Source organism: Lissotriton helveticus, chromosome 5_1 (assembly GCF_964261635.1).
Source record: "Lissotriton helveticus chromosome 5_1, aLisHel1.1, whole genome shotgun sequence".
Taxonomy (NCBI): Eukaryota; Metazoa; Chordata; class Amphibia; order Caudata; family Salamandridae; genus Lissotriton; species Lissotriton helveticus.
In genome coordinates, this window is record NC_136065.1 from 970,572,601 (window position 1) to 970,595,138 (window position 22,538).

Sequence of the window (22,538 nt, forward strand, 5' to 3'; positions counted from 1 at the left end):
TTAATAGATCTCCTGACACACACATTAGCGACAAAATAAAGAGTGGAGTGAAGTAAGTGACACATTTGGCTTAATCCTGTCTTTCCTCCTTCCCACTGGCACACATCAAAAAAGAGTCCTATTTGTCATGGAATTATTTGTAGAAAGGAATGACCATATATGTTGCTGTTTAGTATGACATGAAGTGGAGGGTTTTTATTTTCCTAACTGGCAGAATGTTGAACCTACGTTATCTTTGTGGATTAATCAAACTCTAGCCCAGAATCTTACAAGTTGATTCAAGTAATAGGCTTGAGGGATCCCAGGACTATCAGGAGTTATTAGGTTCCAAATGTGACAACTGGAGTATTTTATATCCAGTGTCCAGGTGCCACTGTACTATTGAACCTAATGAGAACAAGAAGTGGTTCACTATCAGTTTGGACTTGATCCTCATGCTAGTGAGGCAGAGTAGTTCTAAGGCTTACACTGAGAACTCAGCCAACACAGTTCTAATAATAATACGGAAAATTAAGTCGGTTCTTTTACTTTGGAAAAATAAAAAATACTTGAAGTCACACACAGCAAAATGCAACACATACAATTACAAAACTACACAATGCACACTAAGGCTCTCTGGTCCCTCTTGAGCTAGTGAATGGTGTAGAAATTCCTTGAATCCTTTAGACTATATGAAACTACTGCCTGTGTGGTGTGCCACAAACATCAGGGTGTAAAACAGTACGAAAACCACTATCTACTGTGATTGGCTCAATGTTTTACATTGGTCAAATATTGTTCTCTGAAACTTGGGAGTTCTAAAATCTCCACAACCTTCTACCGCGGTCCCTACTCTCATGTACTTGCATGCACTACTTCCTTTCAGAGTGGACCATGTAGTCACAGGGAGCAAATGTGGTCGGTGGCAGGGAGGCAGTCTTCTGAAGGTGTTGGTCTCACCTTGGTTTGGTATTGGTGCACGCCAAAATGGCACTCTACTATAGCCAGCCCCGGAGATACTTTTGTGGCTTATATCTGACTGTGCAGAGACTGCTTGGCCCAATACAAGACTTGCACCCAAAGCATGGCAGAAGAGCCCACACTCACTAGTCGACTGTCAGCACACCAAAAATAAGTCCTGAGGGTTTAAAGGAATTCCACGTTGCATTCTCTTGCAAGCACATTTAATGTTTTACTAATCTGTCTGACTTTGCATTGCTTTTTAAATTATGCATGTATGAACCCCATTGTTTAAATCCATTACCATTTTTTAAATAGGACTCATTATCAGTTTTAGAAGGATGGAGTATTCCAACTGTCAAAGCAGCAATGGATCATGATAATTGACAGAAATTATGTAGATGAGAAGTGGAATATTAACAAATTCAAATAGCATCTTACAGTGAGTTGCTCTTTCCTCAAAGAGCTAATTTCACTTTGTGCCTTGTATGCATGTATCTGAAAAAAGACCAGTTGAAAGAACCGTGAAAGACTAAAAGCCACTGAATATTGGCAGGCAAATTGGTTTCATGTAATCTAGTTTACACTGTTTCTGTACTACGTAGCATAATGTATGTCTCATAACTCCTCTTATATCAGGAACACTGCAGATTTTGAGATCTAGATTTTTGTGTTTTGCCCTATTTGATATCCATCCAGTTCATTCAACTAATGTCACTGAGTATCTCTTTCTGCTCCGAATCAATTTAAAATGTTCTGAAAGTGAAAGGTATTGGGTACCTATCCTGGGCCTCGTTTTCCTTCATCTGAACTAGATTGACTCGAGACCTCTAAACCATTAACTGGGCCTTGTCTTTGAGGAATTGGCATCAATGTGAAATATTGTTTATCTCCAACTGCCACAAGGGTATCACAGACAAAGCACCCTACTCATAGTTGAAGGCTGATCTCAGCTGAAGCATGAATCGCTGCAGACAGTCCGCTGCAGACAGTCAGTTTAGAAGGTGTGTCAGCATCTCAAAATCTTCCGTTGTCTCTTACCTTTTTTCTAAAAACAAAAACCTCTATCCTCCCTTAGGCATCAATGTTCCTACCAAAGCAACAGAGTATCATAAGCCAAATCACACCAATAACAAATCATCTTATAGTCGTAAAATGATAAACTAAAATGCACACAGCTAGAAAGACAATTCTCCTTCTAGAAAGCCAAACTGAATTCAAAAAATCCTCATAGCTCTTACCAACTAGAGGACAGATACAAATCAAGCCCTTCTTTCTGATGTGATATGAGAATAACAGGGCAAGTTTTGATTTTCTTACACACGAAATATACAGCAGCTATGCTGCTTGCAATAGTCTATCCGACACCATTCTGTTGCTTTTTTTTAAGTCATCGTATTTTAGTGGAATGCCTTAACAAGGGCTTGAAAAAAGTTGCCCTTGCCACCTGAACACCAAAGGAATTGGATTTGCTACTTCTGTAGGCCTGCATCATATTCAAAACTATATGAATCACCTGGAAGATATTTTTTAAAAAACAATGACCCAACATATTTGGCCAAGAAAATAACCACTTCAGACACACAGGACCGCACTGGGAAACAGTACATTGCCTGGCTGGTAAAGAAAACGCACAATGTAGCTCAAACGTAAACTACTTAATAAAAGAGGCTTTGTCTTGAGAATGGTACATCTAGTTTTAAACAGACTTTATTTGAAAGGCCTGTATCCAGTCAATTATTTAACAGTCTTCATCCAGTTAAATCAGCACAGCAATTGCTGCTGAATGTCACCTCCTAAGCCTCAGTCCCAGAGTTACTACCAGTTTGCGCTGGGTTTGCATCACTTAACTGACGCAATTCCAACGCAAAATGTTGGGGTGGAATTTACAATACAACAATATCAGCTCCCCAAAGTAACACACAGTTGCGCTCTGCGCTATTTTGCTCTACTTTGCATCAAGGGACCATCTCATAGGTGGGAAATGAGGGTTTCCATGCAACCACCCATGGGTTGCGATCAAAGCCTTATCTAAGGGCATCCCTTGACAGGGATTTGTGCAAAAACATAATGCCTCCTCGAAGCAGGCATAACAAGGAGAATTGTTTCTATTTCTCCATATTTTCGAATAGTGCATGTGTGCTGCATTGTGCAGCACACATACAAAGAGGGAATGGTCTGAAAGGATAGCTTATAACTGGAATGCTCCCTTTCCATTACAAAATATATGATTTAGAGAATGAACCCACCCTTGCACTATGACACAACACCAGTGCTGGGGAAGAGAAAAAAATGGACCATAACTTAGTAGACATTGTGCACTGGTTTGCTTTCCAATTGAAGCAAGGTAGTGCATCAACTTTGGGTGCTGCTTCATGTCAAATAATAGTTAATCTGGACCATAGTATTTGCAGTTTGGATTTGCCCTAATATGAGCACAGAGTCCATGTTAACACCTGTGCTTGATGTCAGTTGGTGGGTGTTGATCAATGCATTTTCAGGACAGTAATACTTTAGAGTTGTTAGTGACTTTTGATTCTGTGACCATCTAACGTTCCTCTAATACCTAAGGCAATAAGCATTTGCTAAGAATCACTGCTAGCTATCAAAGAGCAACATGCAGAATATTCTCCTTTTCAAATATACGTCCCTCCTAGTTCCTCAAAACCTCACAAGATGCAGGCTTTCTTCATCTTTTATTAAATGTTTATTTTCAGTTTCTAGCACCTTTGCTTCACAGGCATGGATGGCATTTTCACCTAGGTCCATGGCATTGTGACCCATTTCCTCCATAAAATACTGCTTTCAAGAGTTAAAGGAGGATGTCTATGAACCAACTTTGACAATGTCAACTGTTCTCATCACAAACAGTTAAACAAAATTCCTTGTTTGTGGATTTTTACGAAATTGAGTAATGACTTCATGAAAATTATTGGAATCTGTTTTCACTCTTCTTTCACTCAGGACATCAGCACTGTTTACAGCCCTATTTTCACCAATTAACATTACTTAAGATAATTAATAAACCATTAGGATCTTACACTTTTGCAATAACATTATGACCCTGAATGCTTTCCTTATTTTTTAAATGTATCTTTTTGTTTTTATATATACATGTGACTCCCAATAAAAGGCATTTCCAGGTTATAACATACCGTTTGACTTACTTTCATTCTGGAGAAATGAGACAGAAGGACCATACTTCTTAATTGGGCACTTTCAAATATCTCAGCAGACAACAATTTAGATCACAAAATCTAACCGTAAACGTTGGTTGTTGAAACTCTCATAAATTTTCTCCAGAGATAATGTCTTAGAAAGACTAAAGTACATTTCTATACAGTATACGTGATCCTTCCTCCAGAATAAATCCAAGGCTAGACGAGTATTTTCGTGCAACTTGACACATCTAACAGATGATCTTAAGGGTGAAATGTGTAAATAGAGTAGACAATCAAAGTTATTTTCCCTGAGAAAACTTACATTCAAATCATCTGCTCCTTTCTATGCTATGCTTTTTCTATGCTACCCTCTTCTCAAAAGCAAATGGTGAGTTAAACTATCACAGCAAAACAGCTGAATGCATGGAGAATGTAGAGTTTAATGGTATTTTGGATGTTTCTGAACATTAATAACTTAGCAATGTATTTCAGGGACAGATGCTTCATACAGTGAACAAAACATAATTTGAGATCACGATAGGGAACTTTATGTAAGCATGTTTTAGAGTGCACCAACTTTGAAAGAGAAGATAATGCAGATGATATCATTACAACGAAGATTCCTAAAATGATGGTTCAACATCATGCATTTAGTTCCAACATTACAATAAAGCATTATTCGCTCAAGACATTTCCAGAAGTATTAGTTTCAATATAATTGTAACAAGTGAATAGTATCTTCCCAATAACAGTAACAGAATTTAGAATTTATAAAAATATGCAACTATATACTTACTCTTTCACCAAAGATGGTTCTTGATTTTTTCAATGATTCATAGATTGAGCTCCATGCACAAAAGTACTTTTCTCCAGGGTATCCACATCTGAGGTGGTGACTAAGAAATCTTTGAGAACCTCAATGGCTGAGTTAACTACGATGTTTATTTTGAACATCTGTGACTACAACTCACATGTTTAACACCTAGGTTCTTTAAAACACCTCAAAGTGTATTCCAGCCATATGAACAGGACCTGGGCATTGGAGTTAACTAATGATTTTCAAGAAAAAAGTGATAAACCCAAAGTGAAGCATATCGAGGAATGATACCGGAATACATTTCGCTTCCAAAATAAAAAATGTTTGTCAGTTTGAAACTCAGGAATTAGGCAAATTATGTAATGTATATGGACATATATATAAGCAGAAAAAAATATAAGATATGGCAATTATGTAAACAAAAGTGCAAGTTGCCCATGGTGAATTGCATGAAATTTTAAAAAACGTATTTCCACGGAGTTCATATTATATAATTACATGTCCCCATGTTTTTGCTTCGTCTGTTCTTACGTTACACCTGCTTTAACTCTCATACATTTTTTTTCCTTGTCTGTTCTTAAGTTACACCTCCTTAAGGAAAGTATTAAGGAAACATCCTTTGCTAAATAGACATAACTTGCCACTTCCATAAGGAAAAGTCTTAGATTCATTGGACTTACTTAAAAGCCATGGTTGCATCTGTTACCAAGTAACAGTTGCTTCTTTAGAAAACCTAGGATATTTTGCACTCATCTTCTGTTCTAACTTAAACTAATTTTTCTCCATTCTTCCTCTAATCCCCTGAGTGAAAACTAGAGGGATTGCTTCTTCTTTCCACATTTCTGATGACGTATTGTCATGATCTCTCAGTTGTAACTGAAGTGGTCAGGTTAGAAGGGGAACAGCACTTTCAAATAGTTCATAAACATTGAAACAGTTACAGTTGAATAGATGTGCAGCAAGCATCTGACAATCTAATGAAACCTAAGAGAAAATGTGAGTGCGCATAATTTACATATACATAAGCAAGGTATGTACTTTTATTTCAATATCTTATGCCAGTACTCTTTTCTAAATGCAGTGTGCCTTACACTAGTGCAAGTTACTCCTTGCTACAGGAGTAATGAACCATGGATCTGAGAATTCCCATTGCAAATTATTCCCTTTATCTCGCTGAATATTTAATTTTTGTATTCTGCTAAAGGCAGGTGGTAGTCATTAAAAATGCACACAAATCAAATATTTAACTAATATAATTTTTGAAAAGCTTTTATTCTAAAATAAACATTGATCATTTAAGTTTCTGCACTTACAAGCTCGTTCCTTTCCTCAGAGAGCAGGGCATTGCGATCTTCCAGTTTTCTGATGATTGCACTCAGTTCAGCAATTTTTAGTTGGAAGCGACGTGCATCTTTTTCATCTAACTGCTGTTCCTAAAACAAAAATTAACTGCAAATAACTGTACATCAGAAATATTCAAACACAACAGTCATGCATCAGAAAAGCACCCCTAATATTAAGAAAACCCTTGCCCACATGAAGACTCTGGAAGCTGAAATCAATGAAAACACAGCAAACGGGATGATATAACCAAGAGATGGGATGGAACAAACTTAACGAATAAATTCAATGTAAAATAGAACTGGATTGCATACATCTCAAATATGCAAGCTTAGCGTGGACAAAGCTGTTCTGAGAACTTCACATTGTAAATCTGTAAGTAGCTTTCTGCTTTGACTTTCTCAAAAGCAGTGATACTCAAAATAATGCACATGGGTGTCATTCTCTTTTAGCAACAAAATGATCATCTTCTAAATGCTCTACTGTTAAGTATGAAATTAACAGAACAGTGTATGAATGTTATACCTCCTAAATTGTAGTAAAGTAGTCAAACAAAACAATGTTCCAGCTGAAAGATGCTACCATTGAATTGAGTGTTTAAAATATGTACCTTCATACTAAGTGCTTTGTTGTGGAAAATCCCTTTAGATTTTGTTAAACTTTATCCTGAGATAAAGTGCACAGTAATAAAAATCACTTTAACTCTTCACTCAAAGGACGTCATTTTCAATTAAGAATGTTTTCTTATAAATATTGACTACACTAGCTTATCTTTATAGTTTCTTCTAGAAGAAATTTCAAACTACAAAACAAATTAATAATTTTGATCCTATAGCTATCAAGACATTTTTGGGATTCCACAATCAAAAGGTGCAGGAGAGGCTTCTTTTAAAGTGTGCACAGTGTATTAATCTCTAAGGCAAAAATAAAACACATTCAAGCCCCTCTTCAAAGGCAATCTTGATGGAACCAAATGAACAAAAAAGTTAAAAATAAGGTAAAAATCTGACAAAATTTAATGTCAGTTTTATATTAAAAAAACTGAATTTCCAACAGATTTGGGATTTAACATTATAGAGTATTGAAGACTACTATGGCAAAAGTATTTCAACTTAAATCAATCAGAAGCACTTAGATCAATATATTGAAAGCACTTAGCATATACAATGTGAAGTAAAAAAACAAGTTCAAGCAGTACTCCGCTAATGTGCAATAATGGTGCTTGACCACTTCATTGCACTCGAAAAGTACTTTATTAGATGTTCACAAATACACTTTTTTAATTGCCATTATCATTTGGACCCTAGAGCATACACATCAACTTCTGTTTATAAAACGTCTTAAGATTTGTAAGCAGAGAGTCTTTGCCAAAGCGAAATAAAACAATAGTAGTGTTTTAATATTATGCAGTTTTCACCCTACCATCAAAACAAAACAAGCCAACGCTTTGTATTGGTAAATTTGAAAATAACAATCAGTATGGTTGATATGCAACCAAAGGCATGTGTGCCATTTTCCAGATTCTGCTCAGGGAAAGCTCCTGCTTGCACACTCATCAAACGTTTGTGGTTTTTAAGTTGAATACCAGGTGAAAGTGCTTACAGGGCTTCCTGAGTGATCTGAAGTGTCTCCTGCACCACTTGCAAAGGGAAGTTCCCGTTTGGGGCTACTCAGATGCCGCTCAGATTCTTTGACCTGGGAAAGCTGTTCATCTAAAGCTTCCTTTTGGAGCTGAAGTCTTTGAGCATGCCCGGCTTGCACCCCTAACTCTCTTTCCAGCACGTAGACTGTTCTGTCTTTTAATTTGATCTCCTCCATCTATAAGGAGAACAAAACACAGTCACACAGGCATGCATTTGTACACAAGTCTGAGGTTCTATTGAAGCTGAAGCATCTAGACGAGACAACAGATTCACAATCATTTTACTTGGAAGAACAGCTCTTAAAATGCATGAATACTAAGATTTTGCACCTGTAAATGAAGCAACAACTGTGCTCTTCAAAACTAATTGTCAAGCTTGCATGTTGTCTTTCTTAAAGCAGAAATGCAGTGAAAATGTTTTTTTCACAAAACTATACAAGACAAGAGCATTGTCACAATGTACCTGCAATGTTGTAACAAAACATGGCTTCAGGGTTGAGTGTGATGTAGGTTAAAGCAAAGCGAAATGACAACAGAAAACCATGGTCCACTACCTTAATTTTCCAGCCAATCTCGCTAACATTGGCAACCTCATTTTGTATAGAAAAACAATAAATATTTTATTTCCCAAAAAAACTTCCTTTCAACCTCTCTTTGTGATGCAGTTTTATGGATATGATGGTCTTACATAACATGGTAATAGATAACTCAAAGACAATAATAAACATATGGAAATTAACCCACCCAGACAGGATTCTGCCCTACAGGTTTTTGACTCAACATCTAGAATATACTGAGTACATTTCCTGAATCATTTAAATGATCGTGTAAGAGGGAAGCTAGTGAGAATAAGAGACCTCTTTACCATTCACTCAGTTTTAGATGATAAGGGATTCCCACTAACAGTCTAAGGATTCATCAATGTAAGTGGAATTAGAAAGGTTTATGATTAGCTAAGTTTATTTACAGCTCTGAGTTCATATGTCAACACAACCCAAGTATAAACATATCAGATCAAGTGATATTCACGAGAATCATAACTGATACACGGTAGGTATTGGTACCACTAGTCAACTGTACATGCAAATAAACTAGTGCAATGCCTGTCTGAATCAACATGAATCATTAACATTGTATTATTTGAGAGTCTAAGATTAGCAATAGAAATTCAAAATCTCTAGGCAACCCCATATATGTCATTTACTTATGCTCTGCAGTCATGAAAACGATTCCCTGAGTCAAATTGTCCCACTGGCATATTCTCTTATCAGGGAGTTACAACAGAAATTAAACTTTAAACAACATTTGGTAACGAAAAATGGGAACTCTAATCAGCAAGATGTCCCGTCTAGTATTTTTAGGATGGGGTGGGCTGGCATCTCTTTGTATCTTCACTGCATAATGAATGTGAAGTTGCGGCGGTCCCGCGATGTGTATTAGGATGCGCCCGCCACACTCGCGGGCGCATTCTGGGCCTTTTACATTGCGGGTGGATCTTCTGGCTGCAGACCCACTCGCAACGTAAAAGGACTGTGCACAGCATTGCCATGCACTACCTGGCAGGCACCATGTGGTGCCCCTCCCCCTCCTGGGCACCTTGCAACCGCCGTATATTTCATGATAATTTGCATGTGTATTGAATACACTCTATCCCGTTGTGAATTAAAACAGTGTGGATATTAATTGTTTTGTGAATGATTATTTTATGATTTGTGTTTATTCCTTGTGGTTCACACTGGGACCCCTTCCTCTTAGTACTAAAAGTAGCGCAAAGCAGAATGAAGCACTGCTTTGCGTCACTTAGCACCAAGGGGGCGTTACATGGGTGGTACATGGGCGTTCCCAAGCAACCACCCATGAATTTTGATGCAGAACCCTATCTACAAAGAATTGTAGACAGGGTTTTGCACCAAACGTTAACGCCACTTCAAAGGAGGCGCTAACAGGAGAAATGTTTTTATTTCTCATTTCTTTTCTGACTTTGCACGGTCAGATGCAGACTGGGCGAAGGCGTGGGAAAAACCATTTCCCCTAATGTTCACTTTAAGCGTATTCAATTTCACTTCCTCCTTATGATCGATTTCACCCCTGAGAAAATTAGCTAAAATGTATCCCGGCAGGTCCTCAGCGTGTCCAAGGTGCGATAAGCTGAGGGCTCACTTTTTTCACATGATTTGGAGCTGCCCCGGGTGGTACCATTCTGGGAATTGGTGGTGGAATACTTACAGACTATCAGCAGCAGCCTACCGGTGCACTCAATGACACAATGCTTGATGTGTATTTTTCCTTCCATTCGCTCCTAAAAAATTAAGACGTTCATGGTAGCTCTTGGTACCATCTTGAATAAGTGCAGAATCGATTTCCATTGGGCATCCACAAGGGCACACACCAGAAAAGAAAGATCTACTTGAATTGATGGTGGTAGATGAGCAACATGTGAGGAGCTCAAGGAGGGATAATCGTTTGACAGAGGATTTGGAGGAATGGGAAGCAATGCTCACTAAACTGATAGATTCCCCCGAATAATCGACTACCATGAAGCGTCTAGTGTGCATCGATGATTTTGTTGTTACACTTTGCTGTGGTATTACACACAATGAGAGCTGGGGGAAATGGACAAACTGTGAGATATATCTACCATTTTATGGGTTTCATTATGAACTGGGACTGGTTGGGATTTCATGAAAGTACAGACACATGTAACCTGTTGGTAAAAAATGTTCAACTGTATTTTATTTGTGTTTTCTTTAGTTTTTGATGGATTTAAAACCCAATTCAATTTACTAAAAGAGAAGAGCAGATATATGTGAAGGAGGTCTACATGTACCCCTCAAAGATTATGCAAAATGATCGCCTGTTGTACTTCTCAAAAAGACCCCCCAAAAGGCTTTCCCATCATTTGAGATGCTGAGCACTTAGAAGATGAAGACCCTCCTCGCCCAACCTCCTAGACTTGATACAGCAAGGGTAGATAAATGAAGAGTATCCACTAAAAAATACCCACTAAGGCAAGAGAATGCATTACTATAAATAAAATAAATCATGCTTTAGGATTTGTTACTGGAGTACAAACATTGTGTTTTTTATTCACAAAAAGAAAATTGATATATCAAAATATATGTTTGCAATTTTTTTAAAGTTCAATGTATCACAAACTTTCCCCAAATACATAAGGGCACTTTACATAAGCACCACGTTACATTACACAAGGTCAGTTTTATTTATTTATTTTTAAGACAATGTCAGATTAAGTGATTTGTCCAGGACTCGAACCTCGGTATTCAGTTCTAATGCTGGCAGCTCTGGCTGCTAGACCACATTTCCTACTAGCAAGTAGAAACATCGTCCAATATTACTTTGAAACAATAATAAAAAATGTAATAATCAATAGTTTATTTTCAATGCTTCTCTTCCTCTAGATGGTGTGGACCTATCAGTGGGGGATCCTACCCTTCAGTTTCAACTGCGCCCCTTAAGCTTCTTCAGCTGTATACTAAGGGCCTCATTTACAAGAGGCCTGCGCTGCTGAAGCATCAGTTTTAATGATGCTTCAATGGCACAGGCTTCTCAATCATATCCACGAGGCCACGGAAAGCCAAAACCACCCTGGGTATCTTTTCATGGCCTCGTAGATATGTTGCAAGTGCCTCTGGAGGGCGTGCCATGTGCGCTGTGGTGGGTGTTCCCACTCAAGGCCCATGGTTTTTGACGCATTCACAGATTTACAGCAAAGTATAATACTGGGAATGTGTCAAAGCCCTGCGCCTGCTGTGGGGTGGCTTAAGGGTTGTTTTTGTTAAGTAAGGTGTCCCTTTCTGCACAAAACAACCTGATTTCAACGCAGACACCCTTGTGCCATGGTGCTAGGGTGCCTGTGTTGCTGCATGGCAGCCATTTCTGCACCAGCATTTTTAAAAGGACACAAATGCACTGTATCTCATAGATATGGAGCATTCAGCCCTTTTCTTTTGACGCAGGGCAGAGCAGCAAGGGGCCTTGCAGTGCTGCTGTGCGCCAAAATATTGTAAACGAGGGCCTATGTTTCCTCTAGTCTGAGAGCTTCCGTGTACCCCATTCTTGCTGATTTTTCAGCTTTGACAAAATCAGTGTGAACTGAGCTTTCTAACGGACCCCACCACTTGCCAAACTCCGCGAAGCACAGACTAGTTTTTTGGTCACTTTGCAGAACTCCGCGAACTCTACCCAGGCCTAGAAACAGACAACTTCTCACGTAGGATAGACATCAGAGTTGACTAAGCAGAGCAGCTCTGCTGCAAGTCAGAGCTGGGCTATGAGCTTAACTCAAAGCACATTCTTGTTAGTAATAATTCTGTCTTGCTATTTGCTCAGGGCCGGACTGGATACCGGGTGTTTTGGCATGCCGCTGAGCTGGGGACTGATTTCGTTGATGGGGACCTGCGTGTGCTGAAAAACATTTGTTCTGCTTTGTTTATTTTGAAGCACATGCAGGTCCCCATCAACGAAATCAGCCCCCACCGCATTGAAATCAGCCCTCAGCTCGGTAGCATGTCAAAACGCTCGGTAGCCAATCCGGCCCTGTATACACTACAGTACTACATCATACCTTGTACTCACAGGGTTTGGCGCCACAAACTCAAAGGAGCAACCCATTTCTGAGTCACGTGGGGGCTTTACTTCTGCAGTGAATCAAATACTGAAACAGAAAGTTGTCAAATGCAACCTCTAGTGACAGGAAAGAGTGCAGAATACTATCAGAATTGCTCTGTTCCGCCCAGAGCTTACAGCTCCACAGTGCAGTCCTCTGTACTAAGGACCCACAGCACTGCTTCAAAATCACGCAGGTGGTGACTAAAGAATCATGTTTGATCATATTTCACCCTCATGAGACTACTAAAAAGTAGAGCACCTGCCCAATATGCTAGTTTTTTCTGTTTATTAAAGAATAATTGATACTAACATGAAAAGTTTGAAAATGCCTGTTAGTGTGATAATTTTATAGTAATATGGCATGTTAGAATGAGTCTGCAAAGAACTGTCTTTCTGCGCCTGGCTTGAAATCTGCATCTGTTCACCCCAGCTTGTGCTGCTGCAATGCCCCAGATGAGCACAGTGGGCAGTAACTAGCTTCTCATCTATCATGCCCCAGCGCCTCTGCTGCACATGTGTATGCGAGGAGCAAGTGTCAACAAGTCTACCGTACTTTGACACTATTCCCTTGCAGAGGGCTCCTTACTACTGTTGCGAGTTCTTGCACAAAAGTTATTTTTAGGTGATTTCTGAACAGCACGTAGCTTGATTTATTTATCTGTTGTGGGTTCCATCCATTCCACATGTTTGGGCTCTGCATATCCAAGAACCTGAAAGGTTTTACAGTCATCTGAAGGTTTGTGTGTTCATTAAATGTGCACGTCACGTGTAAGTTGGCATGGAACGGGAGACCCAATTGTGGAGGTATTCTGGGCCCATGTGCCAGAAGCAATTCTAGAAGTCACCTGCAGCTTCATTATTTTCAAGCACAGTCTAGAAGCCTGACTTTTTAAACTCTGCAGGTTATTGACGAGGTTCTTTAAAGTTATAGTGTAGGTAAGTCTTTAGCAAACTAAGATATGTATGTCATACACATTTAAAAATTAAGAAGCAGAAGGTGAATGTATTCTTCACAAGTAGCAGGCAATAAACAACGTGTATCCTTATCTTCATCCTTCTACCATTTGATGAGTACAGAAAGTATGTTAAACATAACATTCTATCCCTTCCCTATAGTCTGCAATCAATTAACGGTATCACATTATGTAACCATAATTATGTAACAAATGCAAATGAATAATTAAACTCCAGTTATCATGATAGTAAAGGAGGAATGCCAAGGCTAGGGCTTTCTCGAGGTCCGCTGATGTTAGTAATGGAGGAATGCCAAGGCTAGGGCTTTCTCGAGGTCCGCTGATGTTAGTAATGGAGGAATGCCAAGGCTAGGGCTTTCTTGAGTTCTGCTTATGACAGTAATGGAGGAATGCCAAGGCTTTCTTGAGTTCCACTCAGTACTAGAGGGAGGCTTTTCTGGAGGAGTGAGAGAAGCATGTTGATATCACTATCCACTGCTTTGATTTGTGGTCAGAGGAGAGCAAGAAGTCAAAAAGAGTTTCTAGGTTACCTTTAAAGGACCGTGGTCAAGTTAAAGATGTTATTTGAGGCCTCATGGCCAGAAGAAGGACAGTGAGTTGGATTATGCTCCTCCCATTACCAAATGAAGGTTTTATTTCTGTTTAGAAAGACTGTCCTTCATTCAATAGAACATGTAAGGTAGGCACGAAGTGATGTGGGCTTCATTATCAGATTTAATTGTCACTGCCGAATATTTAGAGCTTTTACTGGGACTGAAGAGTTATGCCACAGATGAACATTGAAAAATAGCAAAAAACAGGAGATTCATGGGGCGTGCTGAATGACATTTATCGCAAGAGTGATTCCATTGAAGTGATCCTTATTTTTGGCTGCATTTACAGAGTATGGATTGGATGTTGCTCGTTGGTTTTATGTTTTAATCTTCGATGGATATCCTGATCCTTCTGGTGTTAACCTGGGCTTCTATGGGAATTCACAACGGCATATTATCAAGCCCATTATCGCCTCTTTAGAGGCAGTTTCCTGCCGATGAAAGCAGCGATAATGTATCGCCCTTTCTTGATAATATAGCCCTAGGTTTTATAGTAGTGTTGTGGCCCAATAATAGAGTTTTATAGTTGGTAGAGCCAGTCCTCCCTTTTCCCTAGATAAAGAGAAATATTTATATGCCCTTCTTGGCTTTATATATGCCCAGTTAAATCGAGAAAATAGTTATTCAATTCTTTTTAGACAATCAGTGGTAAATTCCAGTGGGACTGCACGCAAAAAATATAAAGACTTAGGGAAAAATATAGTTTTAGTGATATTACATCTGCTGATAATAGATAGATGTAAATTATGTAGCCTCAGCAGGTCCGGTTTAGTTTAAGCGATTAGTGGCTCGATATTATCTTAAACAATGTTGTCAATATTTGCAGAGATATCAACACCGAGATGTGTTGCATTTTTAACTGCTCGAGTATCATTGATCGTTAAGTTCTCATTGCTCACAATTTTTGTTTTGCTACGATTAAGGGAGTACCCTAAGAGTGTCCCAAATCTCACCGATTCCACTTCGATTTCGGCTATAGCAGTTTCGGGGTCGGAAGACACTAGAGCAATATCATCTGCATATGCCAAAAACTTGGATTCCCAACCATGGGTTAGGATAGGCCTAATAACCTTGTTGCTTTTCATTTGGCGTAAGAAGGGGTCTATATAGATTGCGAATAGCAGCGACGAGCTTGGGCATCCCTGCTGGGTACCTTTAGTTATTTTAAAAGTATCCGTGAGTGCTCCGTTTACAAAAAGTCTTGCAGTAGGGTGAAAGTAAAGCATTTTGAAGGCCTGTAGGAGTCCTTTTCCAGTTCCAACCCTTCACAGGGTCTCTGATAAGAAAAGCCAGGAGACCCTGTCAAAGGCCTTTTCTGCATCTAGCAAAATTAGTGCCTTTGGGTCCATGGAGATGTTTGCAGCATCCAGAAGTGAGATAATCCATCTAATATGATACATCGTCCTCCACCCTGGTATGAACCCATGTTGCCTGATAGAAATAACTGTGTGAATTACAGAGGCCAACCGATTAGCAAGGATTTTAGACTAAATCTTACTATCACTATTGATTAATGTTCTAGGGCGGTATGAGGCGGGTTCAGATGATGTTTTATGCTTTTAAAGAAAGACTACAATTTTGGTCTGTGACCAGGATTCAGGTGATCTTCCATCCTTGAATAGCTGTGTCATACAATCTTTCAGATGCGGGGAGAATTTCTTCTAGAACTCAAGGGGTATACTATCTACACCTGTGGCCTTACCGTTGGGGAGACTGTTGATGATTAAGAACATCTCTATCCATTGCAGACGTTCATCCAGATGTAGATGGTCTCCCTGAGAAAATTCCTCCGTTGGAATGGAGTTAAGATATGCCACAACATCTCCCAGATTTATAGATGTATCTTCACGATATAACTCTTGGTAGTATGTGTAAAACACATTTCAGATTCCATCTGGGTTTGTGATCATCCCTTGCTCGGGATCTTTAATTTCTAGTATTATATTCCAAGTCGCTTTTTGTCTAGCTCTGATTGCCAGGTGATGCCTGACCTGCTTGCTACACTCGTGTGCTTCCTCCCGCCAGACTGCAAGTTTAACTGCAGCGCTTTTTGCTGTTATCTCGATAATTGCTGACTTAGCAACTATCACTTTTACCTGTGCTTCTGCGGGGTCGCCCCCAGTCTGGAGCACTGTTATCAGTTCCTCTTCAGCAACGGCCAGTGTGTCTTGTATATCGTTTATCAAAGAGCGCTTTTTTTGTTTGTTCAGAGATAGTGAAAATCTAAGGGTTTCCCCCTGTATTGCTGCTTTCAATGTATCCCACACAACTTCGATTTCTGCACTGCCTAAATTTTCCTTAAGAAATTAAGGGATCCACTCCCTTATATGATCACAATATTCTTTATTGACAAGGAGAGCTTGTTCAAAACTCCATGTAATAGCACCACCACCTTTTGGCGCTTTCCCCTTAATCTCTACCGTTAGTGGGTTGTGATCAGCCAGTGTATGTGGGGCTTTCTCAATAGAGCATTCATGAAGAAGAGTGTGAGATACAAATATAAAATCCAATCTTGCATGTTTATGGTGGGGGTAACAAAAATTTGTAAAACCAGGATACGAAGCGTTTTGCCAATTCCAAAGGTCGGAAAGCGACTGTTCTAGACCTAATGCCCTTAATGCCGGAAAAACCTTCGGTTTCTTGCCATTATATACCAAGCTGGTTTCTAAGCTTATATTCTTATCAGCAGGTATGTTTATGTTAATATCCCCGCAAATAATTATACGGAGTGGCCAGGCAGCTAGTTTGTTATTTATATGGAGAAACACTGCTGGATCGTCTAAGGTGCTACCATAAATCGAGCATATGGTGAGTAGGTCTCCGTTATTATAGCGGCATTCAGTGATTACCCATCTCCCAAGCTAATCCACTGATGTACGCCTGAATTGTAGGGAAAAATTAGATGTCAGAATTGCAACCCTGCCTGTCCTTGAGTTTTGTGTTGTGCCCCCCACCAATGTGTACTTGAGTGTTTCCAATTAGTGTATCTGATCCCTTTCGATGTGTGTTTCCTGCATTCAGATTATTTCGGCCTTCAATAAATGGAGTCCAAATGCAGTTTTCTGTCTTTTTTGGGGTCATTTAGGCCACAGATATTAATTGTGGCTATGCGCAGTTTACTCATTTAAGATACGTAGCACAAAAACAATCCTGCCGAAAACACAGGCACCCATGCACCATGGTGCAAGGGTGCTTGCGTTGGTGCTAGGTTGCCGAAACATCAACGGCACTGGGGGAAAGGACAGGAATGCACCATATTAGATAAATATGGTTCATTCCTGCCCTTTTACTTTGATGGAGGGCTACGCAACAAGGTGACTTATTGCGCTGCCCTAAGCCACATGCCCATAATTGAGGCCCTCATTGTCCACATATGGAAATATATTATTTCTCCAGAGATCAGCTGTCCTGATACTGACAACGGCTGCTGGAACAACAAATTCCAATTTTATTCCATGACCAGTGGGTTACTCTACTTGCCCATGGTCCTTTCTACTTCCTACACTTTAATGTCTTCCAGGATGTGACAGGTACCAGTGAGATGAAAGCAGACCTAACAGATTGCTTCTTCTTTTTTGGGGCAGGTTGAATTTCTGAGTACTTCAGTGACTCTTATTTGTGTAGATGGATAACTTTTTTTGTCTGCTCAGCAATACTGGTAATAACCCTGAATGGTAAGACAAAAGTACAAAGCTAATGAACCACCAGTGAAGTCTTTCCAACTTGTGTTTTCCTTTTTACTGTGATTTTCAAATCAGTATGCTTTTTTTGTAGAACCCTCATTGGATGTAACTTCTTAACCCATACCACTGCTGAAGTTTTTACTCTGGAAAAGTAACCAAATGGCATATTTAGAGCTTGGTCAACAGGGCACACTGTCACAAACGCAATGGGAAACCCAGTGGACCATAATCTTTCTGTAGGCAGAGCCCCTTTTGAGTCCATTGACTGTAAGATTATTCCAGGGGCCGACAGAGCAGGGGTCAGCTGAGTAAAGCCATTACACAGCCTGGTCTGTTTAGAACAAATGGTGTAATGTTTTTTCTGACCACCACACCTAGTAAGTAAGGCACAGAAAATAAAATAATGACCCCCAGGTTCTAGGAGAAAACACCCAGGGTTTTGGGGTCATTAGTTTTTTTTGCTTTTCAGAAACAAACTCCTGCTTTGGGAGTTTGCTTCTAAAAATAAAGTAAAAAATGTGGTGAATTGCCGTCAAAACCAATTGTAGCCATCTAACAACCTTTTTACACCATGAAGGGAACTGCTGTGACCGCAGTTCCTTTCAACATGATAGCGGTGCTTGGAGAATGCACACGCTATAGTTTATTTAACCTGCCTAGCTAGTTCATAACAATGTGTACATTGGTCACGCTAAATTTTGGATGGTGCACGAATTATAACTTTACATTTTAACTATAACTTTTGAATTTCTATGGATTGTGTTGTTTTAAGTTGTTTTTTGTATACAAATAAATAATCAAGTTTTCCCACTATAACTTATCCTCAACCTTTGGTGTTTTTAAATGTGTTTCTAATCATATAATCTTGTTTATTATGCTATTGTTTCTATTTACTTGTTTTGTGTTAGAGCAATACTTTTGAGATTGGTCAAAGTTCAATATGAACTTCAATGGCAGTTCCTTGATAGTACAGTGGTACCTCTGGAACATTTTAACCTAATATTTGCAATGTAGAATTATGTTCTATTCAAAATATGGACCCAATTGTGCAGGTCTTTTCCTCATTGAAATCTGGATGGCAAAAGGTGAAGTCCAAAACTGGTAACCTGGAACCTATGCAACAATGTAATCTCCTGTGGGAATGCAAAGTAGTACTCATTTGGTACCACAGGATTGAGAAAAAGCCTACAGGCAATGCATTCAACCAGGTTGCTGAAAGAAGGCGTCAGAAGGAGATTGAAGAGCTTGAAGCACAAACATTGGCTGCAGCCACTTCTTCAGCTACTTCAACACCTTTAACTTCTTCCGCTTCCTCAGTATCTCAACAACCACCTGCTGCATCTGTCCCTCTAGTAGGACCTTGGACTTCTTCTGCTATATCTCCCCCACCACCACCATCCAGTGCATCTGTCCCTGCATCAGTTCTTGCTCGTTCTACTGCAGATCCAATCCATTTGTTAGGGCAGAATAGAAAAATTATCAAGAAGTATGGCCCTACCACAGCATACTGTCTCCTCTACCATAGTGTCATTGCTGTGGGAGAGAGGGATATGACCATAAACCTGGAGCTGGTCATGGCTCACCAGTGTCCTCCCCAACATCTTTAATTAATTGTTTGTTTTGTTGTCCTCCTGTTTGCTTTCAAAACTTTTTTTTAGTAGGTTGATCATGTTGATCTTTGAAAAAAATAAACTTCCAGAACAATTTTACAAAAAGAAAAGAAGAAAATAAAGTTATTTTCAGAATTAACAAAACATCTTGAAGATAAGATCTTTTAGCAAGTGTAACCAATATTAACCATATATTTTCAGGTATCAGAGGTACAAAATTGTATTTAATATAGAGAAAAATGTTAAGAGTAAGGTAAGTTAAACATGTGCCTTATGGTGGCTTCACAGTAGATGGTAAGTTAATAATAGACAACTAAAGTGATACCATATTTTATTTAGAGTGGAGTACTGTGTCGTCGAGTGGAGTACAGTGTTGTCGAGTGAAGTGGCATAGAGTATGGTGGAGTGTCATAGAGCAGAGTGTCGTTGAGTGGAGTGTCATTGAGAAAAGTGTCATCGAGTAGAGTGTTGTAGAATGGCATAAAGCAGTGGAGAGCTTTGCAGAGTGGAGTGTCATAGAATGTGGTAGAGCGGAGTGGCATAGAATGGAAAGTTATAGAGTGGCACAAAGTGGTGTGGGGAAAAGTGGAATAGTGGAGTACAATAGAGCAGAGTGGAGTAATATGTCATAGAGTAGAGAGGAGTAAAAGGGTGTGGAATGGCAGATGTATAGAGTGTCGTAGAGTGAAGCAGGGTGGCGTAGAGCAGCAAAGAGTTGAGTAAAGTGTTGTACAGTGGCATAGAGTGAAGTATAGTAATTTATATTGGAGTGGCATAGGGTGGATGTAGCGGGGTGGATGAACGGGTACGTAAGGGACCCCCTCCTCTCGAATGCTGGACCGTTGATTCTGATGATGCCCCCTCTCCACAACCTAACCAGAGCGAATGGAGAGACGATAAACGACACCTATGGACCACACAAGAGGAAGATTTAGGACTAGGCTCCTTTAATTGGGCGTACGGTGCCGAAGAGGAAGGTCCGCCCCCGAAGGACGCGCTGCTGGTCAGATTGGCCAAAAAGGAGGAAGGAGAAGGCCTGGCGTGTGAGATCACCCCGGAGGAGTTGGTCGTGAATAGCGTAGTAGAAAGAGAGTACGAAGATTACCGGAGCCGTGAGGCAAGCGGAATCCAGGAGGCGGAAGGAGAAGGGTTGCCGAACCGAGAGACGAGCTGCTTGGGCGAGAGTGTTGGAGTGCCAGGAGGCCAACGTCACCACGAGCCGCTGGGCCACGCTGCTGGAGGAGTGTGGCTTCAGCAGGTACGTCAGCGGGTTACAGGTTAAGTGGGGAGGCGGGGAAACTCGTCTCGCTAGTAGATACCCGACTGTTATAACCTCTGACTACCTTGTAAATACCCTTTCCGGCCTACCCCTATACCTTCCTCAAAACAGGCTTTCCTCACTACTTCTCCCCTTGCACCGCCCGTGTAGATAAAAGTTGTACAAAACACTAAGTCAGCGGTGCTCCTCTCACCCCCTGGTTCCCCACGGGCAATAATACACAGAGGACGGTGTCCTGACCCATTGAATTGTTTTGTTTCCGCATGCTCTATCGGGACGAAGTGGAAGAGGACTTCACCAAGACCAGAGCAAGGCCAAGGAAGACGCCCAGAAGGGGGAACCTCTCACCACGGATCCCGCTGCCTTTTCCCGGGAGAGACTCTCCTCAAGGAGCAAAAGAACCTTTACCAAAATAAAACCTTACTTAGCAAGATCTAGTCTCCAAGCCCTCTCTTCAACCCTGCCACAACTGGTGTTAGAAGTGGGATCTGCCACTTCCATCCCGTCACTCAAGATGGACCAGATCATTCAACATTTAATAAAGGGGCAGGAGAAGTTGGAATGGGCCATAGTACGCCGATGCAGACCGAGAAGTCTTCAAAAACACCATAGCAGCACAAATAGAGGGGCTACAAAAAGCGATACAGGTTTCTGGGGCTCCTCCTTTGGTAGAAAAAAGAGCACCAGTACCTCACCCATCAGGAGTGTCCCTGCAAAAATATGTAGGTTGGGAAGACCCGGACGCTTTCATGACTAATTTTGAAAGGGCAGCGAGGGCCTGCGGATGGCCCGAGGAAAAGTGGCCTTTCTTTCTCGCCCCATTGTTGTCAAACGAGGCTCAAGCGGCCAACCAGGTCGCTAACGCAGCTGGGGATACACCTTACCAGGATATAAAAGCCATAATCCTTGACCACTTAGGACTCGACGCAGAAGCGTATCAGGTTAGATTCAAAAGGGAGAAAGGGATACAAGGAGAGAACCCAAAAACCCTGTTCTTCCGCTTGAAAGCTGCCGCAGACAAATGGCTAAGACCGGAGAATAGTAGCAAAGAGGACATTATGAATTGTATATAACTAGAGCAGTTTATGGAGGCTCTCCTCTATGGGACTCAAAGATGGCTCAAGCAACATTCGGGTCTGACACCTGCTCAAGCAATAGAAATGGCTGCTAATTATACGCGGGCTCAACCTCGTGCTCTAATATGGGAGACGGACAAGACATCTAAATCCACTCCACCCCCTAAACAAGAAAAAAAGAACAAAGGTGGGACTGAGCCAACAAAGTATAGGCCCCTCCGCCCTGAACCGCCTCTCATGAGGGGACTGCAGTGCTTCGATTGTGGAGAATGGGGCCACCTTGCCCGCCTGTGCCCTCGTAAGAAATCAACGGAAGAAACAATGGAGGTGGGATACATCCCGAAAGCAGTGATGTATACCTCCGAAATGGGACCTTCATTCTACGTATGTGTTACTGTCAATTGTAAGAGTATAAGGGCCTTGCTAGATTCAGGATGTAGGCAGTCCGTCATACAGAAAAGACTGAACCATTCTCAACAAATACTCCCAAAAAAGACTGTATACGTAAGATGCGTCCATGGGGACGTGAAACCTTACCCACTAGTCCTAGTAACAATACACCCCGTAGGTAGACCTCCATGTACTGTACAGGTAGGAGCAGTAGAATCCCTACCTAAAGATTTAATCATTGGGGTAGACAATCCGGACTTTCTGTCTTTGTTCCAAACTGGAGTGAAACAGTCAGAGTCTAAAAAGATTACTCCCCGGGCAGACTTAGTAACAGCTGAGCCATGGACATTACACCGCAATTTTAGATTTTCCAAATCTAACGATCCAAACCTCTTTAATGCATG

At 40.5% G+C, this 22,538-nt stretch overlaps 1 protein-coding gene across 1 annotated transcript in view; it reads right to left on the reverse strand.

Annotated features, from left to right (window-relative positions):
• JAKMIP3 (Janus kinase and microtubule interacting protein 3) overlaps nucleotides 1-22,538 on the reverse strand; it is a 771,326-nt gene that overhangs the window by 279,446 nt on the left and 469,342 nt on the right. Inside the window, exons 4-5 of the mRNA XM_078643479.1 lie at nucleotides 7,861-8,076; nucleotides 6,231-6,350 (exon numbers count right to left, since the gene is read on the reverse strand). Coding sequence (XP_078499605.1) covers nucleotides 6,231-6,350; nucleotides 7,861-8,076 — 336 coding nt within the window. The remainder of the gene's footprint in view (nucleotides 1-6,230; nucleotides 6,351-7,860; nucleotides 8,077-22,538) is intronic.